Below are 11,460 nucleotides of genomic sequence, written 5' to 3'. Positions count from 1 at the left end.
AGTGCAGTTGCTTGTGGCAGCGTCAAAAGCTTGTTGTTCACCTTTTACGGTTTATTATGATTTTTCAAAGATTCAGCAAAAATAAATAAAAAAGAAAAAAAACAAAACCACTCTCTAGAACCACTAGACGGTTATTTGACCGGTTTAGAAAGTTCAGAAGGTAGAATATCCGGTTTTATAGTTCGGGAGGTGAAATAGTACACCATAGATAATTTTGGGGGTTATGTAGACTTTTTGCATAGTTTTCTCTAAATTTATCAGAGTTGTTAATCAACTGAAATTCAAACACTGTTTAGTACAGATTTTTATTACTAGAAATGGGAATGGGATACCCATATATTTCTTCAACACGTATATATTACATTAATCATGGAGTGCCTTCTTCATGAACAATCCAACAGCTAGCGTGTGCATGCATGTGTCCCTGTGAGTGCGTGAGTCTATGCATGACAATCAATCAATTGTTGATGGCCGGCCGGCAACATTCTTCAGCTCTTGTTAATTAATTAGTTAATTAACCCTGCCGCAGTTGGCCCTGATCTGTCCTTGGCTTCCGGTGAGCGGGCTGATGTTCCCCATCTTTATCATAGCGGTGACGAAGTGTGAGGCGAAGAGCCCCGGGTCGGCGTCGTACTGCTGCACCAGCGCGTCCTGCGACCCGCCGTTGAAGAGCTCCTGGTCCGAGTGCAGCAGTCCCTTCTTCTTCATCAGGTTCCCAAAGTAGGCGTTGTCGAAGACGACCTGCGTCTGCACGTCCAGCCCCGCTAGGTTGGTGTCGGTACTCCCGCCCTGCGTCGCCGAGCAGTTGCCCTTGAGCGTGTTGGCGAACTGCTTGTTGATGTTGGCGTCGCTGTAGATGCGGCTGCGGTACGTCTTGCACTGCGCCATGCCGACGGTGTGCGCGCCGGAGAGCGCCGTCATGTCCGTCGCGTTCAGGCCCTTGCTCGCGAACGCCGCGATGAGCGTGCTCAGGCTAGACGCCGGCGACGGCAGGTCGCTGTTCGCTTGGCTCTGGCTCGCCGTCGTCGAGTCCCGCCGGCCCAGAGACACGCTCCAGGTCGGTCCGCCGAGCTGCATGCAAAATCAACAGCCGATCTGTCATGATGATTGATCGATGCAGGCAAACAAAAACAGCTAGCTGCTGCAGCCAACAGGCGGCGCAGGTTGTCGTTGCATTATTGGGTCGCTGACGACGACGACTGACCAGGTTGACGCCGTCCCGCGCGGCGAGGGCGACGATGTCGGCGCAGGAGACGACGCCGGGGCAGTTGGCCTCGACGGCCGTCTTTATGTTGTTGATGACGTCGTAGCCGAGGACGGAGTTGGCGTTGGGGCCGGCGTTTTTCTCGCCGACGAAGGTGCCCGGCACGTCGTCAAGAAGAATCGAGGCGTCGCAGCCCTGATGATGCATGGGAGATCAGAGGACAGCAGATGCAATGGGAATGGGATCGATTCAGCAAAGCAGCATGCAATACCTGAACGAAGCAGTCGTGGAAGAAGAGGCGGAGAAGGGAGGCGCCCATCCGGCGGTTGCCGTTATTGATGACACCAGACACGACGGAGCGCACTGTGGACTCCAGCGACGGGCAGCTGGTGTCGTAGAACGACGTCGAGAGCTGGCCGTACGCCGCCGAAGAGAGGAGAATCAGTGCAAAGAACATGCAATGGCCGGTCGTCGTGGACGAAGCCATGGTCGTCATCTCAGCTAGCTCTCACAATTATTGCACAATTACTTATAGCTGGTTAATTAGCCTTTGCTATTGCTGCTAGCTAGGGTTTCCTTTGCGACTGGACTGGCTCTCGAGAGCTGAGATAGAGCGTCGTCTGTGTACGTGACCTCGTATTTATAGTGCTCTCTCGAATCTTGCGTTACATTACATATATAGATGGGGAGTATATAACTTCGTCTTCGATCCTCCACCCATGTGACATATCTGATATCTCTTGCTACGTACTAGGGAAGCTTATACGATACCGTGTATGTTGTTGTTGATCTGTGTACGTTTTAGGAGTAGTATATATATATATATATATATATATATATATATATATAGTATAATTTTGTCCAGAATTCCTATATCCCGGGCCGGGCAGTCGCTGGGTTGTAACGTGCAACTGCAACCATCTACCGCGCGCTGACATCTGTAAAGAAAGACTAATAATTCTTCTCCCACAGCTTCAAATAGTGTATGTACGTCGTCGTTGCCAACAGAGATAAGCTTGTAGGTTTAATTTGTAGTGCCCTAGCTAGCTGGCCTGGTGTGATCGAGAGAGGAAGGGTAACGTCGTCGTCCGTACTCTGTAGAGCGTTGGAAATAAACTAACCATTGTTTAAAATAGCACGCTATAGCCATTTAGCGGTAGTGTTATCCTAAGCAGGGGCGAAGCTAGAACGAATTGGATGAGGGTGCCTCTCTTTTATAGGTGTGAAAATTTAATCCACAACAATGGTGAAAATATGTTTCTAATAGTGGTTTTTCAAATTTTTGTGGGTGCCTGGGCACCCGCAAGCTACTACCTAGCTTCGCCCCTGATCCTAAGGACACTATAAATCGACGAGACACTCCATGTACGACGTCGTGCATTAGGGCACGTGTGAGTGTGGTTAATATTCGGTTCCGGCCTAATCTTTTTCTTATGCGATGAGTACTCTTCACTGACGTGTGCACAATATGAATTCAATAACTGAGAGGGTGAGACCGGAAAAGTTATTTTTGCCCTCATGGACATGTGCTCCCACTCTCTCTACCACTGGATTCACATTGAGAAGTGTGCAAACACACATTTCAATACGAATCTGCTTTAAGATGTGTGTTTGCACGCTTATCAATGCGAATTCAGTGATGGAGAGAGTGGGAGCATGAGGGCAAAAAAACTGCATTCGGGTGAGACCATGATCTTGGGCACATGGTCTCACTCTCCAAGCCATTGGATTCACATTAAGAGTTATGCACAATACGAATTCAATGATATGAGGATGAGACCATATGCCCTTAAGGCAGATTTAACTTTACCTACTATTCACATAATTTTCCACTATAGGTACGTACATGAGCTGGGGCTGACACAGTTTTATTACATTTAGGCCTGTATATAGGGGTCCGGCGGCTGACCCAATAATAATGTATATAAATCCTTTAGTAAAATATATACTACAATAAATCAAGAAAAATCATTGCGCTGCACGGCCGCTTAGCTAGGTAGCTCGATCTCCCGCTACGCTAAAGCCATCACAGCTAAACATGAAGACCATTATTATGGACGCTACGTACGGGGGGCGTTGACCTTGATTATAGGATACCCATGGAATACGTATGATGAGGCATCTCACCTCATGTATAGGAACATGCACATGCAAACGTACAACGTGCGCCGGATCGTTGTTGTACCAGCAAGCAAGCCAGCAACGCACTAACGCGTCAGCCGTGATTATTCCCGTCCTGCCGCCTTGGAAAAAATATAATATTAGGATGACTGATGATGAGTTATTTATGTATAAGTACCTTGTGTGTTGAAGTTAAAATGTAAATTTGATTGGTTGAATGTCCAGGCTAAAATCGACAGAGATCGACAGAGATCTCGGTCGACAACTCTAACCCCTTTTCACAATAAAATTTCAACTGCTAGCTGGTTGGAATGATGATGATGCCCCCAGCTAATTATAAAATGGAGAGGTGAAGTCATAATTACTCTAATTGGTTCATATCACCATCCGGTTGTGGCACTCCAATCTAACATTTCTCTTACTCAAAAATCAATAACACTAGGGACGGATCTAGAATCATTATCTAGGGGGGCTAATTATAGTAAAAGATTGCTTGGGCTGGTTGCAGAATGAGCTATCTTGAGCTAAATATCAAAGATTTATATGGGCTTTAAAGACTTATTTATAGGAAATTTGGACTGCACCCGGGATTACAGCCCCCTAGCCCGAGGCCTGGATCCGCCCATGATAACACGTATGGTGCTACGAACCGAGACTGCCTCTACAACCCATGTTCAGCAAGTGCCTGTACAGACTACATACTCCCGCACAACATTTTTCTAACAAGTTAATATGTATGGTGCTTAAATTCCCTACCAGAAACAAGAACTACACATGCATGTATCCATTGACTTTTTATACGTGCTATTACATATATTTAATGAAAATCCATTATCTAAAAAATAGATACATATATAATGTCCAAAAAGTATCCGTCTCCTGTGTGCATGCTACACCACATTATAGGTTCATCACCACCTAACGAAAAGTATCCATCTCTAGTAAAGATAGTGATGAGCATGAATTCTCTCCGTCTTAGCATTTGCAAGGTCGAATCTTTGTTTATCATAAGTAATTGAAGAAGTCCTATACAAGATCTCAAATAGGGAAATACCCAAAAAAAAATGTGTTTCCTAATCTGATCATGTTTTTGAGCGTAAGTCATCGCCAAACATTGCCTTCTTGGGCTTTGAGCTGACAATGTCAATAATTAGCTACAGGCCGGAAAGAGTACCTGTAAGGGCACTCACAATGCAGACTCTGTCATAGAGTCTAAAGTTATTTATTACCTCGAACAATGTGGACTTGGAGTCTAAATAAGACTTGGAGTCTTATTTTTTTCTACCTATTTCTTCAATAAATATGCTACCACATCAGCAAAATACCATAAATAATATGTAATTAATTGCCTTGGACTATGTGATAGAGTCTTGCATTGTGAGTGCCCTAAGAAAAATGACACCTAGACATTAAGTGATTTTGTGATTGAGTGATAGCATGAACATTGGGACTAGTGTTGTGCGCTAGTATACAATGTTTTAATTTAGTCCTATGATGCAAGGATGGACTAAATATTGGGCGAGCGACGGTGATGATCATGCCATGCATCAACAACTCAAAGCAATGGTTAAGAAGCTTCCACTAGTACACATAGGTACTATACAGGCGGTTCTAAACCTCTTTTTACAGGCGGTTTGGCGAACCGCCTGTGTTTGGTGGCGGAAGACCCTAGAATTCTCCAACAGTAGCACTTGAGCCTAGAATTCTTTGAAGACCCTAGAAGACAAATAAGACAGAATTCCAAGTCATTAAGCGGCGGAAGGATAGACAAAAACATATAAAGAAATAGCGTCTAGATGATCACCAGAATTCTCAAACAGTAGCACTTGAGCTCTCCACTATGAAGCCTGCCCAACAATACGACTGAACACTACTACAGAATGAGGCATTGGTCGATGCCCAAAATCGTCAAAAGCCTCGGCCCTTTTGCGGCCTGGGCTAAAGACCCCTTTAGCACCACTTTGTAACACGGGGCGGTGCTAAAGGGGCCTGCCCAACGGCTACTGACCAGTGCTATCAGAGCAGAGACCCTTTAGCACTGGTTCATGTTACCAACCGGTGCAAAGGGTTTCCTTTAGCACCGGTCAGTGCTACAAGCCGAGTCAAACCCTTTAGCACCGGTTCAAGGCACAAACCCGGTCTAAAGGTGGGCACAAACCCGGTCTAAATGGGTCACCTTTAGACCGGGTTTGTGCCTTGAACCGGTGCTAAAAGGTCCGGTTTATAGGCCGGCTACCTCTCCTCCCATCTATCCGGGTCATTTGGAATCAGAGAGCACATATGTGTATATGCAGGTGTTGACGGTCGATAACGTCAATTTTTATTATAACTTTAAAACTGAAGGAGAACAGGAATACACACTAGTGGTTTAAACTAACAATTTTCACGAGTTTTGTATATTCTGTATTTTTTAGGGTGAATTTCAGGAAAGCTGGAAAAGAGGGACTCTAGTGCAAACTAAACACAGAAACGTATCCGCCACGGGAAATAACGCGAGGGAATTCAAGAACACTCTAGAAGACACCCGACGCGAGGGGGGAGCCAGCGGCCACCATGTGGGGCTGGCCGGCCCCACTCTAGCGCCGGCCGACCCCCTATTGCTAGGGTTTGCTCCCCCCTTCTGGAAGCTTCCTCCACCGCCTTTAAGGAGTCATCTCGGCGCTTGGTTGAGTTAGTTTGATCCGACGGCGCACGTGAATCCCACCGGACTATAAATACGTGGGTAGATCTCTCTGGAGAGAACACCTCATTATTCATCAAGGCCTCAAGCCATTAAGCATCAAGCGCCTTTAAGTTCATCAAGAGCCTTCTAGTTTATAGTTCTAGTTAGTTAGATTAGAAGTAGAGGAGATCTAGTTCTTCATCGGAATCTGGAGCCCCTAGAGTTGGTTTGGAGCGCAAGAGTTTGGTAATAGAACTAGTTCTTACTTTATAGTATTTAATTGTATATTAGGGAGACTTTATTCTTAATAGATTCATATGTTCTTGATTACATTAGTCATTGTCTACTTTGATTATATGTCTAGGATAGTTGGTTTGATCTTATTGAATTCATGTAATTGCTCGTATAGCGTTTTACCTAATCGATCGTTGGGTAGATGATAGACAATATGTAGACGTGGTGTCTAAATATCTTGTTTGTCTGCGAGTGCCCCCTGACGTGCCGGGTCGTGTGGTAGTCCGCGTAGGTGACAACTGCGTTAGTTCCTCTGTAGTCCACCCTCCATACGTAGGGCTAGCATGGACACAGTCACGAAGGAGGTGATGGTTGCGTCTTAAAACCCTCATTAGTTGATGCCTCTTTACATGTAATTATGATATAGGGTTGACTTAACGATGATTTCTAGATGTAATTACACTAATTAGAGTTATTCATTAGTGTAGTTATAGAATTACCTTAGATTCAACCCCCTAATTTATCCATTGGCTAACTATTATTATGACTAGTAGATGCTTTGATGATTATCCTTATTTATGATACTTGATGATTATGCTATCATTATTATTTATCTATATTTATCTTGTGATCTCTGCCTGCTACGAGTAGATTATATGACTTAGCTAGGGAATATCATTTATTCATTCTTATCAATACAGTAGAATATAGTTTAACCCTTAGCCTTCCCAGTGGTATAAATATAAATCGACAACCTGGATACTTCCCTATGTAAAATGCTACAACGGTATAATTATCTGTTCGCTTGCAGAACCTATTTAGTTTATAGTTATATTCATATTTGTTATTCTGTCTTTACAGTAGAACATGTGAATATATATTAAATTCTTAGCAATATAATTAGGGATGACAACCTACTTTGTGCTTAGGAATATTTGAGTGGTTAGTTGCTATTTGACAAGTTAATTAAATACCGTGCATTTCTGGAGTTGTTACAAGGAGTAGGGTCTATCTCTATTTTTAGTGATGACGGTAGTAAATATCAACAGCAGACACCAAATGAGAGAGCTCAGAAGCAAAAATGACAATAGTATTGGGTTCGTTGACCCCTATATTGTTTTCAAGGCTCCGCAGGCAATGTGGATACCATCTTATGAGACAGAAGTCTGCACCAATCTTGTGAGGTTCTTCGTGAACCAAAAAGGAAAACAAAAAAATACTCTTCTCCTACAACTTCGAGTGAGTTATATAGTTATTTGGAGCATGCACATTTTATTTTACTTATTATTACTCGATCTGGGTTTTATATAGTTATAAGCCTGACTATATATATGTGTAAACAGTTTTCACTGGATACTCATGGTCATTGAAATTCCCAAGAACTGGTTGATAATCTATGACTCATTGAGAAAACCATAAGAAAATTAACCAACAAATGGTAAACATTATTCAAAGGTATGTAATGTCGATCTCAGCTAGAAGAATATCTTGATATAACTCTACAATTATTAATTGACGATCCGCAATGACTTTGTGTAGGGTTTGGGAAAGATTTATTGACTATGAACATCTCATTGCTTGTAAAGCGCCGCTTGATACAATCCATCCACAAGTAAGTTTTACTAGCTAGCAAACTTTCGCAAACTTTTAGCTTTCTTTTTGTCGTGGTCATAAATCTTTTTTCTATATCATACAGTGGTGTTTAAGACAAGAAGGGGGAAACAACCTATGTGGATATTACGTCTGTAAATTCTTGATGGTACACGTCAATCAAACACCCACAGAGACCCTCAGAGTACATTACATGTCTCTTTTCATTATTTCTTGAATTATATTGAATAACTTAGATAACTAATACCTTTTTTCTTTTATTTCAAATTGAAGACGGAATGGTTGAGGGAAAAGGTCATGCAAAAAGACCGCATCAAAGCTATTCAAGAGGCGATAGCAGGATTCCTCCGCGATCAAGTGATCAATCCAAACGGCGAGTTTCACTTCAACGGCAACGAAACTCTTATTCCAAACAACATGATCATTTGTAGTTAGAATAACAAGAACCCTCACAAATCATTTGGTGAGTCTCGAAACAATCTCCAATCACAAGCTCAACACCTCTACTACTCCAAACCATCTAGGGTGTTGGAAAACAACCAAGAGTAACAAGAAATCTACAGCAAACTCAAGGATTAAATGCCACTAGATGCAACTCTCAAAGTAATGCACTTGAATCTCACTTAATCTCACTAGGATTAGCAATCAAGCAAGAAGATGAGCGGAGTGAAAGTTCTTTAGCTCAAAGTATGCCTTAAGTATTCAGATGTGCAAGAGAGAAGCCCCCAAACATGGCCAAATTCTATTTATAACAATTCACTCAAGAGCTAGCCATTAGGGCAAACTTGGGGGCGTCGGATGCTCCGACGCCTGACCGTCGGATGCTCCGACGCCTGACCGTCAGACATGGTCTGGCGTATGACGCTCCTTGCCACGCGCGTTAGATCGCTGCCATGTGTCGCTCTTTGAACATGAACCATTGATCTTCAATGGTCACAAGAAAATTAACGAGCCAAAGTCAGCACACGTAGGACACGCAAATGCTCTGCGTGAGATGCTGCCTGCTCATGCCGGATGCTACTTAGAGAGGTTTGAAGACCTTTGAGCTTGCACCGGACACGTCTGATGGTGTGGCATCGGACACACCCCACTATCTGATGCACACAACGACAGAACCCCTCTGCTACAATGTGAGTATCAGACGCACTACAAATCAGTTTGCACCTTAGTGCACTATACTCATTGGATGTGGCCTCAGCGTTCGCCCACGTGACTTTGTCGAAACTTTCCTATGACACAATGGAAAATAGGCATCTCATTTTCCCAAAAGTGCTCACCACCATGGAAACTCAAACCCCTCTCCACCCCTCAAACTCTATCTCCTTTGCAAATGTGCTAACATCACCAAGTGTACACCACCATTGTGCATGTGTGTTAGCATTTCACAAATATTTTCTTCAGAGGAGTTAGGTTAGCACTTTACTAGATCCTAATGCATATGCTCAAGATGTTGACCTAGTAGCACTTGATTCACGAGATAACCATGATTGCCCCTCTTGATAGTCAGCTATCTATCCTAAATTCAGTCAATCACTTCTCTACTTATCTTAGACCAACAAAAACAAACCCTATGTTTATACCTTTTGCCTTGATCACTTTACTCCTTGTCACCAAGTGCTCGATCACCAAGAACTTCATTTCAATGTTTATGCTCCATCTCTTTGTGATCATGTGGCCACCTTTCCATGTCACATGCTTCTCCATCACTTGTGTTGCTATGCCTAACTCAAATCACTTTCACACAAAGGCATTAGCAACTTGGTGTCATTAGTTACCAAAACCAAACTTGGGCTTTCAAGGGAGAGGTTAGTATATATGATATGATATTTTTATACTAATAACATTTTTAAGCCTATCATGTGTTAATCCCATTATTGTATGGAAAATGAGATGAGGAAGGACTCGAAGAAAATAATCTTCAATTTGATATCAATTTGAAGTGTTTACATTTCAATACATATATGTTGTCTCCATGCAGTATATAGATTAAACTCCCTATTTATGCTTTAATTGATTGTTTAGGTATGCATATGCTTTGCCTTCCACTATATGTATGCATACACTTAGGGTGAGCTTATAGTATGTATTGCGAGCGTCAATTATTGTGATTCATTTCACTCCACGTCTAAAGAATCACAACAATTGATCATCCTGTGTGCTATTAATGTCTTTCTTTTTGGTGTTTGATTCTAAAAGGGGGATTTGTGGACCTATATATACGAGCCCATATTCTACAATACATACCCAAATCACCAAATATCAAAATTTCTTCACATTTGTGGTGATTACAAGTAAAATGGGGGATATTTGGTTCTAGAAAGGGAGAAGTAGATTATGGAGTAATGGAGAGGCTTATTTCCATAATATCACATAAAAGAGGAATAGATGTATATGGTAAGAATAAGGTCTCAACTTGGTTTCATGCACCCTTCAATCGGTATATGCATGCTTGTTCTTTGTTGCATCCAAGCAAGTAGGCAGGGGTTGAAGCTGCTTAGTAATAATTAGGTTATTTGCATTTTTCTATGGGGTTTTATACACATAGGAGTATTCGGGTTTCGCAAGGTTGAATAGTTCAAGGAACTAATGGAAACACACACAGTTTTTAGCTATTTATTCATCACTGGGGAATGAAAGAATGTGTTAGGCATCATCCATAGACACACAGTTATATAGTTATTATACGGAGGGGGAAACACAGGACTACGACCTGGGAGAGCTACGAATGAACACCCACCAAGACTTAAAATCATTATTCTCGCTTGCAGTCCTCAGGAATTACCGGCAGGGAACAGAAGATATTCCCATCCTTCCTTCTATTCAGATCTACCCAGCCGCCACTTGGGTCTCCGACTCGATGCCGCCGCCGCCGCTCCCGTCTTCACTACCACTGGTCCCCCTCCCTCCCTTCTCCAACATATCGCCGGAGCCCAAAAGAAGGGGGGATCTATCGTTTTTAATAAATTTTTCTTAGTATATCGAGTCTTTAGGATTAAGATCTCTCCATGCTAATTTTCTTGGTTTTGGAGATTTATTTCCTCTTCTTTCTCTCCGGCGACGGCTAGAGAGCAGGGTGGAATTATTTTCTCCATGGCGGCTTAAAGTTGTGGGCAACAACTACGGCGTCGACATCCTCACCGGTTTGATGACAGCATAGGGACTGTTATTTCTGGACGGTGAAGGACTAAGAAGAATAAGTTTTGGAACCGTCTTCCTCATTCTTCGGTGGCAAAAAGAAGAAGGACACAAGAAAGAAGAAATTTCTCAACTCCACCTACATGAATATTGGCCGTTGCTCGTTAGGCATCTGTTCAAACTTTCTTGCTGGTACTCTTCAGGGAAACGTACTGGCTCTGACAGTGGGCAATCCTACAATGGCATGATGATCAGAGGGACCAACTGGACCAACTGGTCCAAGTTGGACAGTTCCTAGAGACATCGGCTTTGCAATTTTTTTAGTTCTAATGGGTGGTTGTCCTCAAGATATTTGGTCATGTTTAGTTTAAACCTTATTTCGTTTTGGTTTTCCGCTGGTAGACTGCATAAGTGTTTGTGCCCACTGGCAGAACTTTGTAATAATTGGTTTGATTCTATCTTTTGATAGAAGAAGCCGGGTATACAATATCCA

The 11,460-nt window shown here is 42.8% G+C and overlaps 1 protein-coding gene across 1 annotated transcript; it reads right to left on the bottom strand.

Moving 5' to 3' along the window:
- Positions 281-1,898, bottom strand: LOC8078308 (peroxidase P7). The gene is made up of 3 exons (XM_002451805.2): positions 1,476-1,898; positions 1,205-1,399; positions 281-1,071 (listed from the first exon to the last, which is right to left on the bottom strand). Exons 1-3 carry the CDS (start codon positions 1,698-1,700, stop codon positions 511-513), a joined length of 981 nt encoding a protein of 326 aa, XP_002451850.2. The 5' UTR covers positions 1,701-1,898; the 3' UTR covers positions 281-510.

Source organism: Sorghum bicolor, chromosome 4 (assembly GCF_000003195.3).
Source record: "Sorghum bicolor cultivar BTx623 chromosome 4, Sorghum_bicolor_NCBIv3, whole genome shotgun sequence".
NCBI classification, from domain to species: Eukaryota; Viridiplantae; Streptophyta; class Magnoliopsida; order Poales; family Poaceae; genus Sorghum; species Sorghum bicolor.
This window is presented reverse-complemented; position numbering and strand designations above follow the sequence as displayed.